This window comes from Etheostoma cragini, chromosome 4, assembly GCF_013103735.1.
Source record: "Etheostoma cragini isolate CJK2018 chromosome 4, CSU_Ecrag_1.0, whole genome shotgun sequence".
Classification (NCBI taxonomy): domain Eukaryota; kingdom Metazoa; phylum Chordata; class Actinopteri; order Perciformes; family Percidae; genus Etheostoma; species Etheostoma cragini.
Genome location: NC_048410.1, coordinates 14,105,752 through 14,129,363, shown reverse-complemented (window position 1 = coordinate 14,129,363; position 23,612 = coordinate 14,105,752). Strand labels below are relative to the sequence as shown.

The following is a 23,612-nucleotide window of genomic DNA, read 5'->3' as shown; positions in this document are numbered from 1 at the left end:
AGTGTATGATAAGGCTTCCATAATGGTGTTTTTTTCTGTGTAGTATTTAAGAATTACAGGAACTAAATGGATGTATTATTTATTTCATGACATTTCATGATTTTTCTCTCATTTTTCCAGACCACCACTTTATTTGGGAGAAATTTTGCATTAAAAACTTAATTTTGTCATTTCCAAGCAATCACAGTTGACATAAAATGTGTCAGATTTAAAAAATGTATAGTAAATAGGCAAGTAAGATTGTTGTTCTTGTTTTGTTTGAAAATACTTTGAACGTCAACAAGAAGTAACGTCAACCAACAAAAAAATCTTCTATGTTAATAACAAAGCAGCATGTTGCATTGTTACGTGATTCAGATAATCCAGTTTTTGTCTTGCTTCTCTGGTGTGTTGACCCACACTGAAATAATCTCTGTCAAAAAACAAAAGAAGGAGGAACATCCATATGTAAACTGAGTGGAAATAGACAAAAGCCAGCTGGTCACATCTGAGAGTTTTTACACCAGACACTGTATTCATCAACCATGCAGGCCACTGATTTACAGTTACGTTTTGCACTTTATTTGATTGATAAGCTCACTGAATGTTCCCAGAGGTTGGCTATGCTCATGAAAACATCCGGCAGAGAGGTTAGAGTTCACTGTCACGCTCTTGAACACTGTGTACATGGTGTGACATCATTAGTTTGATTCCCTGGCTTTGCCTAACCACCCCTCAGTGTATAGGCTGAATAGTTGGGACAGATGCTCACTTACAGAGACAACGCCCAGTAGGAGCATGGGAAGTCGTGTGACATTCTTGCCTAGTTCGGGCTCACTCTGGTGTTCACACGTATCCAATGCCTTCAGTCATATCGCTCACCCATGGGACTGTGAGTGGGGGATGGTACGCCTGGTGCAATGCTTCTCCTTCTGCCCTCTTCCATATCCTATTGATGTCCTAGAGGGTCCAGGTTAGAGGTCAGCCCTTCAGAGTTGGCAGGGTCAAACTTCATCTCATGAATATGGAAGCCCACTGGGCTCAGGGGACCATCTGCTCGGCTCTATTGGAAGCTAAACAAATGAGCCTGCTGAGAGGTTGCTGTATTAGTGTAATTACTGTGGATTTCCCAGGCCTAAAACACATCACCAGTACTCTCTGGGTCCTTTGTTGCACCCTACATCTGCAGGAGGATTAACTGAAACAGAGAAAAAAAATATCCAAACACATCATGATCGTCGGAATTTAAAATGTCAGGGAATTCACTGCTCGTTTGTTTGTTATTGGGAAAAATTTGTCCCACTGTTGCTTGCTCTGGAGGGACCTAATAGAATTGTTGTAAATTATGGACTGTGGTCTTGACCTACTCTATCTGTAAAGTGTCTCGAGATAACTCTTGTTAGGAATTGATATTATAAATGAATTTGAATTGAATTTAGTCAATGTTGAAAGTTATTGTCGTTTCAATTGTTAGTATTTTTTACATAGAGTTCTTTGTTTGTTTGATGTTCATGATTATGTTGTTGGGAGTAGAGAAATGTGCATAAAAAATGCGGCATCCCAAGGCTTCCTGGGGGCCAAGGGTTGAAGCCCTTGCCATGTGATCAGATGGCTCTGGTTTAAGTCTGCCATCGTTCTGCCCGTGTTTCCCATTATCTCTCTACTAGGGCTGCAAGATATCCTGCCAATAAACAAAACATCTAATTTGATTGATTGATTATTTTGACTGATATTGCAATTGCCACTGTATACTGAAGGGAATGATCATGTTTGTATCGTTATTTTCAGTGACCAATATTGAATCTTAAAAAAATAAAATGATTATAGTGTGATTTTTACGAGGATCTGTACCAAACAAATATGTTTTCTGTAGTCTGTAGGATACTATTGGTAGGCTGGGACGACTCTGCAGCACTACAATACTTCATTCAAATTGCTTGACACATATTTTGCCTTTTAACAAATAATGCGCCCCAGTGCAATTTGGATATTGCACTAGTCTGTGTAGCAATTTCAATAAAATTGCGATTAATTGTGCAGCCCTACTCTCTATAATCAGCTATTAAAAGAATACCAACTTTCAACCGAGTGACTATTTATAAAACTGAGCATGAATCGTAAGAACATTCCACAAAAATACAATTTACAATTTGCAGGTAAGGCAGCACATTCAATTGAAGAGGCCAAAACAAGCCTTTCAGCTTATTTAAAGGGACTGGATATGGATTATGATATAGTATATGTAGAGTGTAATGTTGTTAATATAACATCATTCTAGAAATTTTAAGTGGCAGTGAGACACATGTTGTGCAAGTTAGTTTTAGAATCAATTTTGATGTGAGGAGACGTTTCTATAGCCTATGAATGTGTAAGAAATTGAAGCAAGCGCAGCTGCCTAGTGACCATGATAAGGATCTCATCCAGTTTGTCACACTGTGGGTGAGTTTTTCTAAAGACGTTCACTGTTGGTGAACCATGGGTCGACCTCTTGCTGTCATTCTGCTTCCCTTTCTTCCTCCTTCCATCATTTACACCTCAGCAGAGTGAAAACACACAATGCAACTCTGTGTGTTTGCATACTGTACATGTTTGTCTCAAGAGGTTTTTTTGAGTTTGAGTGCACCAGTGAACAATGCTCCTGTTCTTTTGTATTGCTCATTGATAGAGGTGACCTGGAGTCAATAAAAAGCAGAAGCACCAGTCTAATGATTTCAAAAGGAGATTGAGAGGTGTACCCTCTCATGTGACAGCACTGTCTGAAAGCTTGTTGATACAAATACAAACATAGGTCCACTAGAGTCAAGGTCACTCGCATCAGAGACGGTGGAGCTACAGTATGTAGGCCACATTCTTTTTCTTTTTTTCTGGATTGAGTTTCCTCGGGTTTGATCTTGATTAGAAACATCTTCAGTGTGTTAGTCACATAAAAGTAAAAAAATTTTTTTTCCTATCCTTCTTTTAAGTTAGAAAATGTATTACAATACAATATTTTTGAGCTGCAACTAACCATTGTGTTTTTTATCAATGAGTGCAGATTACTTTCTTGATTATTTGATTTAATCTAGAGCTGTCAGTTAAACATATTATTAACAGCGTTGATGCATACTAATATTAACAGCTTACATTTTTTTATCGTGACATTAAAGTTCTTTTTGGCCTAGTAGACTTTGAAGTTTTTTTCACATGCTGTTGCAACAACTAGTAACGTTAGAAAAACACCACCACACCGGATCTAACTAGATTGGAAACAAAAAAAAACAGACAACCGGCACGCCACACACACTTGTTTGGGCTTGCGAGCCGGGCCAAAGAGTAGTGACATTATGTTTTGAGTGGATGACTACCCCGAGACTCCGAAATGGATGCCAATAAGATTCTGAATGGAAAGTTTACTTTTTAAAAGTAGCCAAATGGTTTGATTGACAAGACGAAATTGATCTGTGTGTTTTGTAGTTTGTCATGAACTGAGCTATCATCGCAGCACGTCCAGTCTGAAATGCCACTTGATGGCCAAGCACACAGCTGATGCAAATTCCCCGCCCCTCTTCAAAGTGTTTTTTTCACGCTTTTATTGATTGACAGTATTGCATTGTCTGAGAGATTATTTGTTCCAAGTGTGAATGACTGCTTCAAGTGAGAAAGTTACGTGTGAAATTGAACACTACAGTAGGCTATATGCCAATGATGTTTTCAATAAAAAAAACATTTGCACAAAGCAAGGAGATTCACTTTTTGTGTTAATTTTAGTATTAAAATGGGGAAAAAAATAATGGGACAAAAACAAATCAAGGGACACTTAGAATAGATAATTGTAATTGTGATTAATTACAAGTCCACTATGACGTTAAGGCATTTAAATATTTGAATCATTTGATCTATAAAATAACAAAAAATAATGACAGTTAAATGGGCCTGACAGACAATGGAGTGGGTACGTCTTGACAGTTTGTTTTCACTGATTCTGTAATGTAACATATTTATTGACACAACACATTGATATTACTTATAGTTGTAAGAAATACAAACACATCAAAGAAAAATACCCCGGATGACAGTATTTATTTACGTTATATAGAGGTATATCAGGGTGAAAGAAGAAAGAGTACATGTTCAAAGCGGGTGTGCCTAGACTTGCCAGTCAGGTTGAGTGGCACTAAAGACTCAGAGCATGAATAAATCACAGCAGTTTGACCCATTTAAATACCAAATGGAACCAGGCTCTCCACTGAGGAACTACATGCTTGAAAACACTGTTTCATTTCCATGGTGGAAACAGGATGCCACTGGTAGACTGAAGGAGTCGTAGTATTATGCATCAGCCTAAAAAGTACTTCTGGCATGACCGCATTGCCTTTGGCTCTGGGTCAAATGAACAGAGATGTCCCGGTCGACTGCAGCCTGAGGTGGTTGATAGCACAGTAATCTCACAGAACTGTAACCCTGATGTGAACTCAACATTTCTGAGCTTTAGGGGCTGAGAGAAAATTCTCAGTCATGCTTTTCTTTTTCATTCAGCTTCTCTACGCCCCACAGCATCACCCTCCAGCCTCCGTCTCTAATTGGTCACGGAACTGTTCAGCAGCAAAGTCATCGTAAGCTGGTTAATAATGGCAACCTTTCATCACTTAACTTTGCAGTGCTCAAACAATTCCCTTAATGTAAGCCAGCTGGAGATCTTTGTATTTGGGTTTCAGTTAAACATGACAATTTTCTACACTGTTACAATTTTCTACTCCCTCTGGAGGAAGCAATATTGTAAATGCTAACCTTTGGCCCTGAAAGGACTCTTCACGCCATGTGACTCTGATCACAGCACAGTGTAAATCTCTAATGAGATGGCTGTGGTTTGACTATTGTAGGTGTAAAATGCGCTTCAACTGAGCTTGTTTCGACCTGCCACCAGCACTTCCCCAATCTGTGCGACTGTCCCAGAGAGCATGTCATTTCTTGTCCGAGGAGCTGGTTAATATTTAAATTTCATGTTTGTCTGGATGTGATGAGTGACAAGAGCCACAGCTCTGGTAGGGAGGGAGATGGGTAACAGGGCTGTGGCAGGTAAGGTGGGGATAAATCAGGAGGACATTATTGTTATTAACATGGGACTATTTTAATCTTACCGTCCCTGCTGTATCTAATCTATCTACCAACTGCAATGCCTTGTGTGAGGCTGAATCACTGGAGGCATGGGAAGCTATATCTACAGAGCCATGCTGAGCCCGGTGAAAGAGACAGAGATGGAGAACATCTTCAGACCCCTAGCCTCCTTACTGTGTGTGCTGGAAACAGGGAAAGGTAAAAGTTGGATATATTTCCCACGGAAATGATAAAGATGTTGTTGTGAAAGATTGTGTGAAAGCCGACTTTATACAGCTATTGCAAAAGTGAATGTCAATTTCAGATAGGCAAGGCCATGCTATTTGTTAACTGTTAACTTCTCATGTGTACATGTTTTGTCATATTTACTAATCATTCAAATGTAAAGAGGCTTGGAAGAGTTGTAACACTGCTTCATTGTGGGCTTTTGAAGACCAGTCAAATTCATATTCCAAATGAATTTGAAGTACAGGACTGAATCTTGCAGCTGCAATTAGTCCCGCCGAAGCAGATGGATGTGCACCTGCAAAGGTGGGTCCGTGCATGCTTTATCAACACATTGCCTACCATTAATGGAATCCTGAAACCTGTTTTTACACTAAAATATAAGGTTGTTTAACTGAAAACTGTAAATAGTGATGAGGCATCTTTGTGTACATAATGTACAAAGACAGCAGCTAAGGGAAGCCTAATATTTCATATAACAATTCATAGATTGTCATGTGTCTCTTCCAGTGTTTCAATAGACTGTTCTCTATGTAAGAAAGTTGGTCACTGTGTTGGAGTTAAAATACTCTTTAAAGTAGATTCTCTGTAGTTTTGCTACCCTTGACATCCCACCCATTACATTCTCTCTATCAGTGTGATTCATCAGGGCTAATAGCTGCCTATTCCCTTCACGCTCTTTAACTCTCCATTTATTGACATCAGACAACCAGAAAATAGAGCTAAATTATCCCGTTCACCAGGTGACCTTAACAGTCCATAAGATTTACCCTCTAAGGTAGACTCTTGTACAATGTTACGCACATGCACAGATCTGAACCCACTGACAAACAACTTATGCACATGGCAATTTAATTATGCTGACCATATCATAGTGTTATAGCACTAATTCAATACAAGACAGCAATAAAACCCGCATACCAAGGCTCTCAGCGCTCTCAAGATAAAGTGAAAAGGCAGACAAAGAAGGACAGACTACTAAAGGAGGCCACCCAACCCCCTCGCCCAAATACTACCCTCAGAGAACAGACCGGTAAACCACTTCACCAGCCCCCGGCACATCAGTCCTACCATACATGGAGAAAATTGGGTGGGGTAGAAGGGATAGAAAATTCCATCACTCTACTCACTTTTCCTCCCAATGCAAATGATCTTTTCCCGTTCCTAATCACTCCAATGTTTTTATTCACCATGCTTCTTCCCAAGTGGGACAACCCAGCCTGTCATTTAACCCAAAGCCTTGTGCTCAGTGGGCTTTTTTTCCCCTTGTAAGCACTGGCTGGATGCAGGGAGGAGTGTTTTGGTGTGGTAAGGGTAAAAAGAAAGTGCTGTGTGTGAGTACTGTATCTCATCTCATCCTCCCGACAGGAAAAGTGCAGTTTAAAATCTGAGATATTTTCAAATTGAAGCAACAAGAGCAGCAGAACAAGGTGGAGTGTTTGGAACAAGGAAAGGTGCTGGGAAAAGCGCTTTGACAGAGACAGTTGCTCCAGTCAGCTCCACACCCACTCTGTCTCCATTTAAATGTTTGAAAAAGGAGCTGATACTCTATGGAGAAACCTAGCGGACTTAAGGCCGAACATTATCTTTAGGATTATTGTTCCGCACCCCAACACACACACACACACACACACACACACACACACACACACACACAAGCAGCAGTATCACTATATCTGCCACAAGCATCAGTGCATCAGTGCATCCTGACTCCAAGTCTCAGACAGAACATGTATAGCTAACAAAGAGCAGTTGTCTTTGTTCAGCTGGTGCAGTGGAGGGAGGGGTGAACAAAGAGGGATAAGGATGGAGGATGGGAGACGCTGACTTCCATCTTTTCTGTTTTAGCACAAAAAAAGAGCAGACAAGCAAAATTTCCCCCACTAATCATCTACAAACACACTCCTACCTTATCAGAACCACAGTCCTGAGCTGCATGTTCTTAAGCAATACTGTGCTTACTCAGGTGGGTTGAATGACAATGGAAATATATTAGGATTTACAGTAAAGTATATAACATAATAGAATGCAATTCACACAGTAATTCTGCTGTGTATCTCTGCTGTTGAAGACTGAGTTTAGCTTGAAACATTTTAACAACAATTTTGCCACCATGCTAGCGGATCTGTGAGACTGTACTTTGGTATAGCTGTGCTTCGAGCTAAACGGTAATATAAGCACGCTAATAGGCCCACAATTGCAATGCTAACATGCTAATAATAGGCAGGTGTAATGTTACCATGTTCATCACCTTAGATTATTGCTAACATGCTAGTATTTCTCAATTAAACACAAAGTCTAATTTATTTTTCTACGTGCACAAAAGGCTTATTTCTCTTAAATATTGTTCACAAATGTGTCTAAATCTGTGTGCGAGCACTTCTCCTTGGCTGAGATAATCCATCCACCTCACAGGTGTGACATAACAAGATGCTAATTAGACAGCGTGAATATTGCACAGGTGTGCAATGCTTAGCCACAGAGCATGGAAAATTAAACTAAAACTTGACCCAGGAGGGTTCCGAAAACTAGTATTTCAACATCACCCATGTTTGTAAAATGCATCAGGCTGCAATCCATTCTGTTTTGAGTGTGTGGTTTACAGTTTTGACAGCATTGTGTTAATGTTTGAACAAAATGCTGTGAATCCACAGTGTTGTGCAGGTTGTTGTTGAAACCATAGGATAAGTGTGTAGAGTTTTGGAAACTTCTCAACCAATGAAAAACAAACTACCGCTTGGTCCACATGTACTGCTGCTGTGCAGACTGTGGTCACAGTCTTTCACATTAGTCATTTAGCAATCAAAAAAATTGATTGGTTGAGGAGTGGCAGGCTCTAATGTGGACACTGATGCAAAGTGACATGTGTAACAGGAGTCGAGACCTCATCACCTCTGTTGCTATTAAGACCAATTCAGATGAGACATTTCACACTCATGCTCATCTTAAGCACTTGGCAGTACAACTGGATGTATACAGTCAATTCCAGTGGAAAGCACTGACCTACATTTCTATAATGAATGATGCAGGCCCATAGCTGACACTGTCACTACTGTTTGGGTGAATTTGATTTCATTTTACCTCACCTGAGCTTAAACCTATTCTTCTTCTACAGCTAAATATAGTTGATTAGATTAATCATTTAAGACACATCTCCGGGACACCTTATTATTTTTACCATGCAGGTAAGTCTAATTAAGAAATGTAAGTAAAAACCTTAAACTAATAGTTCAACATTTTTGGAAATACTTGTATTCACTTTCTTTCCAGGAGTTAGAGGAGAAGATCGACACCACTGTCACATTTGTCCTTTTGATCTACAGCCAGGAGACAATTAGCTTAGCTTAGCATAATAAAACTAGCCTGTCTCAGTCGTGAGTTCAAAAGGCCGAGAGAACCCCCTTGCTTCCTCATTTGAACTGCTGCCTTTAGGGTGATGATACTATACCGCTCTGTTTACAAAACAGAGATCCCAGTTATCTTGTTCCATTGGCCATCAATTTCTTAAAGACATTTCTTACTGTAATCAATGATGGTCCTGTACGGTTATTTTATTTATTTATTTTCCAGCCGGTCTGGACTCCTCAACAATAAGTTGTAGTTTTACAGGGGATATGTGCCAGACATAGTTTTTTAAATTGCCTTTAGATATGTGGTGTTAATTTCTGAGCTGTAGAAGTGCTGGTAGGTAGATTTTTGGAAAGAGCTAGGCTAGCTGTTTACCCCTCTTTCCAGTCTTGGTGCGTGTCCTGGCTCTAGCTTCATAGTTAGTGTACAAACATGAGAGAGACATCAATACTCTTATCTCTTTGCAAGAAAGCAAATAAGTGTATTTACCAAAATAACAACCTTTCCCTGCCTAAGCCAGGTGACAGCTACATGGAAAAACAGTACAAATACCACTTGTACACTTTGTTGCAATCCAATATACAGCCCAGCAATAAATTCAACCACAGTGAAGATCATAATGTTCAATTTATTTTGAGCCTGGGAGGTGCTGATTCAACTCAGAAGCAATTCTCTGAGGCTGCAGTTTGCTATTGTTGTGTTGGGTTGCATTATGTACTAAAATATTTCTGTTTCTTTGTCTTTCCCCGAGCAAATGCCTTGTGTGTTTCCCCCATCGTCTTGCAGCTGAAGAAGGGGAGACAAAGGCAGATTTGGACCATAACAAACATGGTATTAGTCCATGTCCACGGGAGCATGCATGTGTGTGTTTGTGTGTGTGCGTGTGTGTGTCTGTGTGTGTGTGTGTGTGTGTGAACTAGCATCTGCAGTTTGTCAGCAGTGTTTGCTCTTGCCTGGCAGAAAGCAGCGATGGTACGAGGTATGGTGTGATAGTTGTCACAACAAGGTAGTAAAAGCGCTAAATGTTCAGAGGCAGGCATCTGCTCTAGTTGCAGCTGTAGACAGCATCAAGCTGTTCATATTAATGGCAATTAAAATCAGATTTAATTTAATCACGGAAATCAAATTTAACATATTCTACTGTGGTTGAACAGTAGATTGAGGCATAACCAGTTCAGTTATGGTGAAGTCATATGTGTCTGTGTGACTTTCCCAACCTGTTATTTTCACTCCTCAACACTTCTCATATAATATTCGACACATCTATTACCGAAAACAGGCGCTGACAAGGAAAACTGACACCTAGTCTTCTCCTCAGCAGACAGTAATGCGGCAAAATGATGAGAAGACTTGAGAAAGGTAAAACGGGGGGCATGCATTTATGTTCGGCTGATTTTCCCAGATGGCCATGTGGAGGGAGCTGTGTGATGAGAGATCAAATAAACCAGTGGATATGCTGCATCGCCTTTCCTGCAAGGGAGTTGTTGCCGCAGCAACCACACCACAAGCACTGCAGGTTAATGGTGGGAAATTATGATTGCTGGTTGCAACTAACCCAGAGGGTGACTGCTGAATCAACTTCGAGCTCCCTGTGGTGGCAGAACGATAAACAGTGCAGTTTTTGGACAACAAAAGGTCTTTGAACAAGTTCCATTAAGCCCTCAGCAAAAAATTAAAACTCACTAATGCATTTGTATTCAGAAGGCTTTTCTCTATATTTGCCATATGCACTCAGTCTGCACTAAATCCCGAACCTTAAAGTAGTAAAACATTATAAAAACATTTTTTTTCAGATTTGGGTCAAACAGCCAAAATAATCTCTAATGGGGATTCTTCTTACAGGTATCTTGTTAGTGGTCTTAAGGATGACTACAACTTTAAAAACCTACTGCCCACTGCAATGAAAAGTACACACAGTGTGCATAAGGTTACAATAACATGTTTTCCATTTCTAGTTTAATACTTTAGCATGAGTCATCAAAGCAACATGGATGGATTACAGTTGGCCCTGCAAGACAAAGGTTAGAGGTCCTGCATTACATGTACATGTACATGTACATGTAATGCTTTGTTATATAAAATCATGAAAGGAATTTGATCAGTTACTGTACTATACCCTCCATTACTCAAAGCCAAATCAGGTTACATAAACTGGTTCATATCTACCCAAAATAATGTCAGTTTTGCTGAACCTTTTAGTGTTTCAACTGTTTATGTACAGAAGTTAATTCATGCTGTGTATTCTCTTCATGCATTTCGTTAATAAGGCAACTGAGTTTAAGCTTCAAACACACTGTTCTGGGTTAATTGTATACCCTATAAACCAAACAAACACAGGAGGACTAATTGTGGAGCATCAGTGATATTTGAAGCCAAACCTGCTCCAGCTCTCTAAGTAGAACTTCTTAAAGGAAAAAAATAACACTGAAATGCGTTGATCTACAGTCAAAATGTAACTTGCTGCTTAATTCCAGAAAAATAGCCAAAACCTGCATGTGACATCTGCCTGGCACACTTCCTTGTCTCAATACGGAGAGGATCACATCTCTTCTCTGTAGTTACAGTATGGATGAAGAAGGTTTCATGCAGGATCCAAAGCAGCAGCTCAAACTGCAAAGTGGTGAAACGTTGTCATTTTCACGGCTCCCCTTAGAGAGGAAAGAAGGGGTAGGAGGAAGAGGAGCAATCCAAACAAGTGACAGGTTTAGGAGAAATCTCTCTTTCAACATAGACTCCTGCATGTGTGCAAGTGTGTGTGTGTGTGTGTGTGTGTGTGTGTGTGTGTTTTAGAGAGATTCAAAAGATTTACTTTAAAGTTTCATAATTATTATGAATTATTAATAGGCAAGTCATTACATTTGTCAACTGTGTCCATGTCCTCTTAAAAAAGATGCCAAGCCTTTTCCTAACTAATGATGAATGACCAACAGTTATGTTGACCTGAGGAGGGACAGCAGAAACACAGTGTAAAGAGGTCAACAGCAGAGTCATTCAAACAAAGAGATTTCATCGGTGCAGTGGGGGTGTCACTGGGTCCTCCAGCATTTCCAACATAACACTTTCGCAGCTCGTGGCCGGTAGGGTGGGACTTTTTCTTTCCCATGGTTTGTGATGACAGAACAGATGGTGATGTTGCCTGTTTGGGCACCACTGTGGGTGTCAGTCTCGCTGACCTGCAGGCAGCTGCTCGTCACTGAAAGCTGCGCGCTGCACCGTTTCGCTGGAGATCAGAGCCGATATTAGTGTTTTTCACAGCTACTTGTTCACGTTGATAATACTGATCGTTATATTTTCCAAAACATAATCTGCAACCCCTCGCACATCATCCTGGAGCTGCGGATACTGCATGGGTCAGACACAGTAGCCTGCAGCAGTCTTAAGGAGCCTATACAGCGCTTCAAAGGTGAGAGCAATGGGTTTATTTGATGCATGTGTTGAAATTGTGATACATAATGTTTAAAAAAAATGCCTCTAATAATTTCCTGCTCGGTAGATACGGAGACATTTCGATCCGATCTAAAGTATTCAACTCGTGATCAAGTCATATTTTTATTGTTTTAAGAAATGCACTGATCAACAAAGATCAAATGGAACAATAAAGCGGAATTATCTCTCCATTGCGTGGGTCCTCGAGCAGCGCGTGCTACCACGGCAAAAAAGGAAAGGCAGTGCTTTAATAGCTTCACACAAAGATTTAAATTAGACAAAATAAAATACTGGAAGTTGTGCATATATCGATGTGTTCTCAGCATTGACTGCAATGTCTGAGTCGGGTCAGTCTTATCAATAAAATGTAGGCTATTATAGCAATAGATTTGCTTGGATACTTTACGCGTGATATGATTATCTTGTACCTTCCTCAAGTCTAGACATTTTACAAATATGAACTGATCAGAGATCACAGGGAAACATGAACCAAACAAATCTGCGCACCGCAAACCTGTGTTTGTTACAATATTTTGTTTTATACATTATACTTTAAGCAAAGCATTCGTGTGGATCGTGAGTCTCTAAAGCGCTCATTATTAAAGCTGCAGTCTTGCAAGCAGCCATGACATTTCACTGCACTGTTACACCTGGTTCAACTACAGTGAAACATTTACACAAACTGCAGCATCACTCGCCGGTGCGGAGTGCTGCTGAAACAGCTGAGTATAGCAGCAATGGGCTCGTGTGCTCCATCGAATCTATTGGCATGCCTTAGAGTCAGGGAAGTGGCAGATGTCTGAAATGAAGACACAGAAGAGAAAGAAAGACAACCCAGTCTTTCTACTCTTAAGTTTGAGAAAGCAAGAGGGAGTCTGTATTGTTAGGGTAACCTTTGTCAAGTGGGCTCTGTTGTTTCAGCTGCTGCATTACAGCGGCACCTGTTACTGAGATCACTGACACCATAAAGTATTCACAAATATTAGTACACTAGGGTAGTTATCACGTAGGGTTAGGGTTATGGAACATTATGCATTGCATGATTTGCACGCTTGTTTTCTAGCAACCAACCACACAACTTGTGTGTAGTTTACTTTGTCTTGGGAGTAAAAGCAGACTATTGATCAAGATGTCACCCAATGAGCCATTGATATGGGAGTTTAGGAGGCTGTGGCACCTTCCCCCAATTTTTACAATGCACAGTGACGTATCTCCTCAGCTGGTAATCAAGAGTGTGAGAAGCTTCCAAAACAAAGACACGCCTTGATGGGTATGTGTGTGTGTTTGGGCATGAGCCATTGTGAGCCATACAGAGCCTAACTCCGCAGCATGTGTTGGTGCTGAGGTTCTCACAGCAGTGGAGACAAGGGTGCAACAGCTTGACCTTCTCCCTTTGTGAGCGGGATCTGAAGGGAAACATGGAAACACGACGGACCATTGTAAGGTTTTGTCAAGATGATGACTGAGTCAACTGTTTTGTCATCCTTTGTTTTACCAGCAATAAACTAAGAAAAATTAACTTATATTCTAGATAGACAAGGTGTACAAAGCCCATATCACAATGAAGCCCATTTATAGAAATCAACACCAAAAAGCATCAAATCTTTTTGGATTTAGGGGCCATTTGTATCTACGCAAGTTAATCTTCCTTGACCTCTGTATTGTTTCAAATAGAGATTCCCTGAGATTAGAGACATTTGCACTGTCAGTGTGACTGATCGATGCTCCAATGACAACAAATTGGCTTTTTACTGCTACTGCCACTGTTGGGATAGATGAAGTGGAGGGGGAGAGGGAGGGCGTAAAGGGGAGAGAAAAAATTGAAAGCCAGAATAGGAAAATGTTGTCAAGCTCCACCTTAGTTGCACAGGGAAATAAAGCTATATGGATTTGCAGTGAATAGAAATGCAGAGACAATTTTTCATGCTACGAACTTTTAAACCTTTATGCAGTCTGAAGAAACATTTAAAAAGTATGCACCATACTTTCCTTTAATTAAATTTGTTGTTGTTTTTTTGAATTTCTCATTGCACCCACAGCCCTGTAGCGTTTTCACTTCAGCAGTGTGGCCTTCCAATTGAAGAAAGCAAAGCTTTCTCCATCCTCTCCCTCTACTTTCTCTCAGAGTGAGAGGACATGCACCCTGCTCCTCCTCGGCTCTACACCTCTGCCATCAGCAGCTGCACCAAAGCCCTGTGTGATGTGAAGTGAGACACTTGCATACTAATGGAGCAGGAACAGGATGTCTCTCAGGCAGGCCAGCGCAGTGAGGACATAGAGAAAACATCAGGCAGCACCACTCAGCTTCCCAGCACCACATGATTGCTCTGGATTGAAACTGATTGTCACAGAATACGAGCATCTTTAGTGTAGAAAACTAGAAATATGTTATTATAATGTGGTGTAGGCTGTTATGGGGGAAGTGCCAGACATGTGAGCACATGTATATGATGTGGTTGTGCTTAATGTTGTTTTGTCATGTGGTTTTATGCTGCAGTTACCTTCTTGTGCCTTTTTTTGCCTTTCATATTTCTTTAGTTGCCTGGTAGTACTTATAGCTGTCTTCCTATGTCTTCTCATTTGGTTCTGAAACAGATACGCCAGTGGCATAGTCGTTGCTATGGTGATGGCATGTCTGTGAGCCTGATGTGTGGCTGCCGATTCAAAAACTGCTTACATTATGCACCCAGTGAAAAGGGCCTCAGAGTCAGACGGGGTAAAGCATAGCCTCCTATGACAAAATGATGCAGCGTTCTATCAAGTGTAGGTTCGTCCTGGCTGCACCAGCGGCACATTGTGAAGCATTGCATCTTAACTCTTGGGTGTGCAATCAAGTCCAATGAAATGTCTCAAACCAACCTAAGATACAGGATTTTTATTAATAATGTTAAGTCCTTTTTAACTTCTTCCACTGAAAACAGCGTCTGCATCCTGCACAAACAAACACCTACATTTCACAGATCTAAAAAGAAAGGCTCCCCGCAATCTGACTGCAGGTCTGTGTTTCTTTAGTGCTCCTTGATTTGTCCAGGGATCCTGTCTCATAAATGAATTTAGACCATAGCTTGAAGCAGACAGAGCTTATTATGTCCTGCAATTACATCTCGCTTTGAACCTCAGGGACAGTGATCCTCTGAAGGTTTATTGGAAACCAGTGGAAATATCAGCTACTGTAGGACTGTATGTGTGTGTGTGTGTGTGTGTGTGTGTGTGTGTCTGAGTGTGTGTGTTTTAAATGTGTAATGTGTGCTTAGATTAAAACCTCATAAGGATTGGGTGAGCAAAGAAAGTAAATCCCTCCTGCTGGAGGCTTCAATTCAGACAGTCAGCTGGATAATGCCAAGCTGTTGAGGGATTTTTCTGCCTCCTTCCAATGGTGTATGCATGCATGCGTGCATGTCACAGAGTGTGAGTCAAAGAGTGAGGAAAAATGTGTATTTTGTGGCAGTGTGGAGATGGGCACAGCGTAGATACATATGCATGCATTTTATATTATGCTCCCTACACTGTCTTTGCTCTCTGCTGCCAAGGGATTAGCAAAAGATTTTCAGGATAGAGGTGTTGGCTCTCAACTGGCCCGGTTCTGCTGTGGCAGTGAGAGAATTAATCTAAGACCTTTTCTCTGTTGCATCCCATAGGTCATGAGTTCACAAAGGTGTTGTCCCAACAAAGTGATTTGTACAGCATGACACTATAACAAACCTCTCTCCTGTGGTATTTCAGTTCTCCTCTGTTGTACTTATTGTCATGTTTTGAGACGTGACCGTAGCCAGGGCTTTGAGGCAAACAAAGTTTAGTACATATCTTCAGAATTTACATTTTTTCCATCCTATAAAAAGAATTATTAAGAATTATCTGTATTCAAGTGGGTGCTAATATGGTTTCCCACTCTTTGCCCTTCATGACATTCATCTTTTGTTTTATTTGAACAGAGTGGCAGAGCCAACAGAGAGAAGCCGATGAGGGGTCATGTATTTGGCTAACAAACCTTGAAAACTAAAAGGTATTATATTTGCTCTGCAACCAGCAATAGGTAGTCCACATTTCCATACGATGTTCCACTTCCGAGAATGCGCTGGTGCCGCCGAAATTTTTGCCTGATTTTCAACACCTTCTGCTTTCTTTGGGTTGTAATTTTAAACTCCGGTTGATTTATGAGGACTGTGGTTAACGGCTGCTCAGATCTCTGCCGGGTAGATCAAGACAGCTAGCTAGACTATCTGTCCAGTCTGAGTTTTCTGTTGCACAACTAAAACAACTTTTGAACATACACGTTCTACCAAAACAAGTTCCATCCCGATGCTATTTTGCAACGGCACCGTGGCTCCGCTCAGCGCTTAGCACAGCCCGAGACAATTGTGATTGGTTTAAAGAAATGCCAATAAACAAGACCACGTTTGTCCCCCATGCTGGATTGCTGTTTGGACTAGCCAGACCCTCCTCCGCAGCACTGTGGAGAAATGTCTGGCAATGGTCGACTAAACAATAGGTACCTAACTGTGGGTGTACTGGGAAACTCATAAGTATTTTATTTGTGCACTACAGTGATTAAGAAGAAGGCCATCAGTGAAAAAGAGCATATGTGCTCAGCAGAGCTTCATTAGGTCAATAAGGTCAACACGTACACACAGTGTGAGGTGTGTGGGAACGGATGCAGACCCCCATAGTGATGCCAGTCTGCCAGAAACCTGGTGCCAGGTGTCTGAGTTTTATGGGCTCAGCATGAAAGCAGCGATTACTCCACCTGTCTCCTCCGATTTAATACCCGAGCAGCGCAACACATGAGAGCAAACACACAATTGTATCACCAAGTTAATCTCATTATTTGAAGGCACAGTATATCGACAAGCAAGTAGCGTAATTGATCTATGAATAGAGCCAAGAGCTGCAGGTCCCTAGTGCCACATTTCGGTCACACTAAGGGAATCAGGTAGATCAGCGTGACCGGGTCATTGGAGAGACTAGCCACCTGATACCAGGCACCATATGCTTTTTTACTCAAAGAGAAGGACATGGAAGAGATGTTTGATGTTTCTACGCTTCAACTTTCTACGGCAGATCCGCTGTATTTGAGAACAGTTGCTTTTGCTTTTGTTTGAATTTCAAGAAACAATTTCATGATGTCGTTTTTATGCTTAGCAAAGTGTTCCATTTCGTATTTGCTGAGCTGCTTTTATACTACACTACATGCAAACTGGAAGGGAAGGAAAAACTGTGCAGAGGTGTCAACACATTGCAGGGCACGAACAGACAGGGCATGAAAGGAGAGGGAAAACAGTCTGTATCTGTTATGATAATATTGGAGGAACTTGTCAGTTTTCATGTGAAACAAAATACACACAATTATCTCTCTCTGTCACACACACGCACGCACGCACTGGATGTTCAACCTCAGTTTATTTATGAGGACAAATGTGAATTTCTATGAGTGTGAGTCAGGCTAGAAGCTGACACTGTGGTGTTTAGTGAGCGAGAGGAAGCCAGGAGTCTTTATTTCCTTCTCTCTTGCTAATGTAAACTATCATAGTAGCTGATTGTTCCTTTTGGTTGTTTATTATAATATTTGCCACTTTTGACCGCTCACACACCAGCAATCACACAATAAACACTCTGCCTGCATGCACAGTAATGTTTAGCCATTACATCTTTTTATGCAATCCTACAAGAGTTTTATATACATGGATACATTTTAAGATTTATTTAAAGAAACTAATGACTGGTTCTTCGCCCTCATAGCTCACGATCATATCATGTCAGAAAACTGAGTCTGTACCTGTCATCCCTACAGACGTTTCAGGAAGTTGGTGTCATGAAATTGACAAATGAAAGTGAAAACATAATTCCTTTGGGAGCTCAGTCTGTCAGTCCCCTTCCAATCTCTTTCACTTTGGCCAAATCTGGATGAGTATGAAATAAACACAGAATCAGCTGCAGCTCTGGCTCTTAAAACGTTTTTTTTTTACCATATTAATTTCACATGTGTATGACTGCTTCCCATGAGCCTGTATCATAAGTAGAGAGTGATTAACAGTGAAGAGCAAACACTCCCTGATTATTAAGACTGTTGTGTAATGGGCTCACAGCCAGAGCTGCCGGCTGTGCCCACCCCACACACTCGTTCAAGAGGATCACTGATACCAAGCTGGTATGCAGATAATCTACCCAGCAAAGAGAGCAAAACATGTTGGTATTCTCTGAGGAGACAGATATGCAACACATCAGGGAAGCAGAGCTAATATCAACCAGATCATCCTAAATTTTGATAAATACACATAATGGTTAAGTAGTTTTTGGCATACATGGCCTCACTCTATTTTATGTCAAGATCCAGAAGTAGCTCTTTGTCAAACTTATTCTTAAATTCCAACTGAGTCTGGCTGCGCAAGAGCTCGTTAAAACGTACGGAATGAATGTCTACACAAACAAGACAAATTTGTAGGATTCATTCTGCCCTGTTAGACACGTCAACTTAGTCCCCCTAATATCTGTGGGGTGGCACTGGGGGAAACTGCCACATGCCTAATTTCTTACCCTGTACAAGGAAACCAAATACTATATGTGTCTCTCACTTTCTCTATTCAGCTCTTTTTCAGCTTATCTAATTTATCATCTTTTCGCCAACAGAAAATCTAAAATGTATGCTGGTATGTATGTAGCAGGCTTTAACGTTTTTCTTGCTTTTTGTCTTTTTTTTTAGGCTCAAACCTCAGGGTAAGGAAGTGAGAACAGTCAGCAGAGGTCAAGTTTGGACTAGATGATCCTTTTCCCACACTACTACTAATAATTTTCTCCTGGATTAGAAATCACCACTCTGGAATGTGCCTACAGCATTTAACTAGCAGTAAAGAAGACTAATGCTCATGAACCTTTCCTCCAAGCCCTTCTCCAGAACGCTGCTTCCCATCTAAGCTTTGCGTGAGCAGAGAGAGCAAGCAACATGGCGCTTAGCTTGCAGCCGTGGCCTCCTCTGCTTTGGCTGTGCATGGGATTGCTTCTTTCCTTTCTTTCACCCATACATGGCAAAGAATGTCCACATTTGTGTGTATGCGAGATCCGCCCTTGGTTCACGCCCCAGTCGACCTACAAGGAGGCTGTCACGGTGGACTGCAATGACTTGAGGCTCACACGCATTCCTACCAACCTGTCTGCAGATACTCAAGTGTTATTGCTCCAAAGTAACGCCATCTCTCACACCAGTGGAGAGCTGGAGGCGCTGTTCAACTTGACAGAGTTGGACCTGTCCCAGAACAACTTTAGTACTGTGGAAGCTGTGGGCCTCACAAGCATGATCCACCTGACCACCCTGCATCTAGAGGAGAACCACATTAGCCAGCTACCAGACCACTGCCTTGGAAACCTGTCCAATCTCCAGGAGCTCTACATCAACCACAACCAGATAAGCTCCATCTCCCCTCAGGCATTTGCAGGCCTGCACAGTCTGCTGCGCCTTCATCTTAACTCCAACAGACTCCATGTCATAGACAGCCGCTGGTTTGAAGAAACACCTAACCTTGAGATCCTTATGATTGGGGAGAACCCAGTTATTGGCCTCCTAGACATGAACTTTAAGCCTCTAGGAAGCTTGAGGAGTCTGGTCCTGGCTGGTATGGATCTCACTGATGTACCAGCAAATGCATTTGTAGGTTTGGACAACCTTGAAAGCATTTCTTTCTATGACAACAAACTGGTCAGAATCCCTCAACTGGCCCTTCAAAAAGTTCCCAATCTGAAATTTTTGGATTTAAACAAAAATCCAGTTCACAAAATCCAGGAAGGAGATTTCAGGAACATGTTACATCTGAAGGAGCTGGGCATCAACAATATGATGGAGTTAGTGTCAGTTGACCGCTATGCTCTGGACAACCTTCCAGAGCTGACTAAGCTGGAGGCCACTAACAACCCTAAGTTGTCCTATGTGCATAGGTTAGCCTTTAGGGACATGCCCTTCTTGGAGAGCCTGATGCTCAACAATAATGCTCTCACTGCCCTTTACCAGCACACGGTGGAGGCGTTGCCTAATCTGCGGGAGATAAGTCTGCATAGCAACCCATTGCGTTGTGACTGTGTCATTCAGTGGATGAGCTCCAACAGGACCACCGTGCGCTTCATGGAGCCCCTGGCCATGCTTTGCACCTCCCCACCAGAACTCAGAGGCCAACGGGTCAGAGAGCTAAGGTTGATGGAGTCCCCAGAGCAATGCTTACCCCTCATATCCCACAACACATTTCCCAGCTACTTGAACCTTGAGTTGGGCATGAGTGTCAATCTTGACTGCAGGGCCATGGCAGAGCCGGAGCCTGAGATCTACTGGGTGACTCCTCTTGGGACCAAAATCACAATAGACACTGTGTCAGAGCACTACCACTTGAACAATGAGGGGACATTGCGGCTGTCTCATGTTCAGGTGGAGGATTCTGGTCGTTACACCTGTGTGGCCCAGAACACAGAAGGAGCCGACACACGGGTCGCCACCATCCGTGTAAATGGAACCTTGCTTGACAGCGCCCAGGTCTTGAAAATCTACGTCAAGCAGACCGAGTTACATTCGATCCTGGTCTCCTGGAAAATAAATTCTAATGTTATGTCCTCAAACCTGAAGTGGGCCTCAGCCACCATGAAGATTGACAACCCGCACATGACCTACAATGCACGTGTCCCTGTGGACGTTCATGAGTACAACCTCACACACCTTCAACCTGGCACTGAGTATGAGGTGTGCCTCACAGTCTCCAACGTCCACCTGCAGACACACAAGTCCTGTGTTAATGTGACAACACGTAGTGCTGCCTTCACCCTGGACCTGTCAGACCAGCACCCGAGTGCGGCTGTGCTGGCTGTAATGGCAACCATGCTGGCCTTTCTCAGTCTTGCCACTGTAGGCATCTGCATGGCACGCAGATGGAAGAGAAACAATTACCACCACTCTCTGAAGAAATACATGCTGAAGACTTCCTCCATCCCCCTGAATGAGCTTTACCCTCCGCTCATCAACCTGTGGGAGGCTGATGGTGAGAAGGACAAAGACGGCAGCGCAGAGGGAAAACCCTCTCCGGTTGACACCACACGTAGTTACTACATGTGGTGAGGATTCAGCGAGGAGGCCCAGCAGCCTCTCAAGCAGCACAAAAAGACACACTTTTGCCATTTTGGTGCAAAAGTCTGATAAAGTTGCAAATGTTTTTTTGTATACTCAGCTTTGCTATTAAGAGGCAGAGTGATGAAAGACAGGATTTTTTATTAGTATAGCGTATCGCCTTTGTTTAATTATTTCTATCTCTTAATTGTTTTGGACTCTTTCAAGATGACAGTTGTATTTAGCCTCCAGGTTGTCTTAGTTGCTATGCTCTTGTTTCTGTGGTGCATTTTTGACTCACTTTCTTTTGGGTTAATTAATACAGCAGCAGGGGCCAGTGGTCTTCTTGCACCATTTGTAGAAATTAGTGTTTCTTTTCTCCGTTTTGTAAAACAGGTAATCTGTTGTGCACTGATGGATAATGGAGTTTGTATGAACTTCAGCTAAAAGCTGACAGTGGGCTTTAGACTTGTTAACTGTCTACTGAATGTTAGCAATTGTGCAGTAATGTTGTATCAACTATTCCTTCAAACTTTTTGATTTGAACTGCAAGAAAATAGGATGTTTAGTTTGTTGATAAATGTTAGTGCTAGAAATACAACCTTTTTACTAAGGTGCACTAGAAACTTGTTTACCCTTTCCCAGTTTACTCATTTACTTTGCTAGACTTTCTTGCTAATTGCTTAGTTTATTATTTTCACATGCAATCTGTATGCTGAAGAAGTTATAATAAATACTTTTTGGTTCTTTTGCCGACATTTGGTCTTTTTTCAATTCCTTGTTGTTTTTTTGTTATCCTCTCATTCCGTGGTGATACAAGCTGTTGGTTTCATGTGAAGTCTTAATCGCATTTCTTAGAAGAACTTAAACCCATCTCAGTCCAAAACTGTCTAAATCAGCTTTACATCATCACAGCGCTAACTGCCCTGAACCATCCATTCCTTACAGACACAGCTTATACTGTGTCAGCTTAACTTCTAGATATGGGAATTAAAAGAAGCATACTGTACATACACTTGAGACAGATTTCAGCATGTGCTGCCCTCTGGTGGATGCTACATACATATACATAATAAACCGGATTTATATGGTTGTCATAGAGGTCATTAATGATAAAACAGTAATAGCAAAGTAGCACCTTGAGGTTTAGAACTAATAACTTAGTCTTGCATAGCCAACCCTATCTTTATGTACTGTGTCAGCTAAACCTACATTTTCCTGTACCAATTCAGTGTAAAACTTTGAGTCACATTAAAACCAAACAACTTTTTCCGTTAGGGCTTATTCCGAAATTGAGGCATTTTCAGACTACGGACATTCTTTTTTTTTTTTTTTTTTTAAGATTATTTTTTTGGGCATTTTAGGCCTTTATTTGATAGGACAGTTGAGTATATGAAAGGGGAGAGAGAGGGGGAGCAACATGCAGCAAAGGGCCGCAGGCCGGATTCGAACCCGGGCCGGCTGCGTCGAGGAGTATACCTCTATATATGGGCACCCGCTCTACCAACTGAACTATCTGGGTGCCCTAGACTACGGACATTCTATGAAACAATTCTTGAAAGAAGAAAAAAAAATCTAAAAATAATTAACTTCTAATTAGAAAAGACAAATACACACACAAAGAGAAAGGCAAATGGGATTCTTTAGGATATCATTCGTCCCAGATTCATCAGTGATTGCAAAAATCATATAACAATACTTGACAATAATCTTGCAGCAATAACACAGTGTCATTTGACATTGGATGTATAGTTTACATGGACTTTTAGTCTGTATTTCAACCAGCTTGTTGGCTGATAATGACAACCAATTCAATTGCTTTTTGACTTTTTTGACATTCACAAGACCACTCTGACTGTCCACTGAAAAGTTATTTGACCCAAGCAGAAACGACTTCAGTTATTAAGTGCTCTCTCCACCTGTGCCCAGCGGCCTAAAGAGAAAAGAGACGTAGAAACAACAACTTTTTCTATTCTTTTCTTTAAAAAAATATAAAATGATAAACTTTAACATTTCTTAGAATACCTGCTGGAATGGAAAACATTCTCAATGTAATGGCACATAAGAAAGCTTCTATGAAACCACTTTCTATGGTTTAGTGTATAACCAACACTTGAGTCAGAGAGCAGCTGGAATGAAGGACTCTGTGTTTAAGACAAGCAGGTCAGGTCAGGTCAGCGGTGCGCTTGAGAGACACAGCGGAAACCAAGATTAGAGGCTGCGCTGTCCGGAGTATTCTGGCTACGAGCCGCACATCGGTATCTGTAACAGTAAGACTGGAGGAGGGGGAAAGAAGAGAGGTAAATGTACTACAATACAATAAATTCATTTTCTGTTGACTGTTGTCCTCTCCACCCTCACATGATTAATTCATATTTAACGAACGAACAAAAGATTGGTTCACCTCAAACTTCCTTAAACTAAACAGTGATAAAACCGAACTCCTTCTCGTAGCCACCAAATCCAC

General features: G+C 41.4%; 2 protein-coding genes across 2 annotated transcripts in view; one reads left to right on the top strand and one right to left on the bottom strand.

The window, feature by feature from the left end:
• Positions 1-11,685: 11,685 nt before the first annotated feature.
• On the top strand, positions 11,686-21,903 carry LOC117942775 (leucine-rich repeat neuronal protein 1-like). The gene is made up of 2 exons (XM_034868419.1): positions 11,686-12,049; positions 18,770-21,903. The coding sequence occupies exon 2, from the start codon at positions 19,010-19,012 to the stop codon at positions 21,155-21,157; it is 2,148 nt and encodes a 715-aa protein (XP_034724310.1). The 5' UTR covers positions 11,686-12,049; positions 18,770-19,009; the 3' UTR covers positions 21,158-21,903.
• An 876-nt stretch (positions 21,904-22,779) lies between these two features.
• Positions 22,780-23,612, bottom strand: part of sumf1 (sulfatase modifying factor 1) — a 7,796-nt gene continuing 6,963 nt past the window's right edge. The window contains exon 9 of the mRNA XM_034868420.1: positions 22,780-23,421. Coding sequence (XP_034724311.1) covers positions 23,320-23,421 — 102 coding nt within the window. The 3' untranslated portion in view covers positions 22,780-23,319. The remainder of the gene's footprint in view (positions 23,422-23,612) is intronic.

Excerpts from the sequence above, each read along its gene's own strand:
- LOC117942775 (XM_034868419.1), top strand. The coding sequence starts at position 19,010 with ATGGCGCTTAGCTTGCAGCCGTGGCCTCCTCTGCTTTGGCTGTGCATG.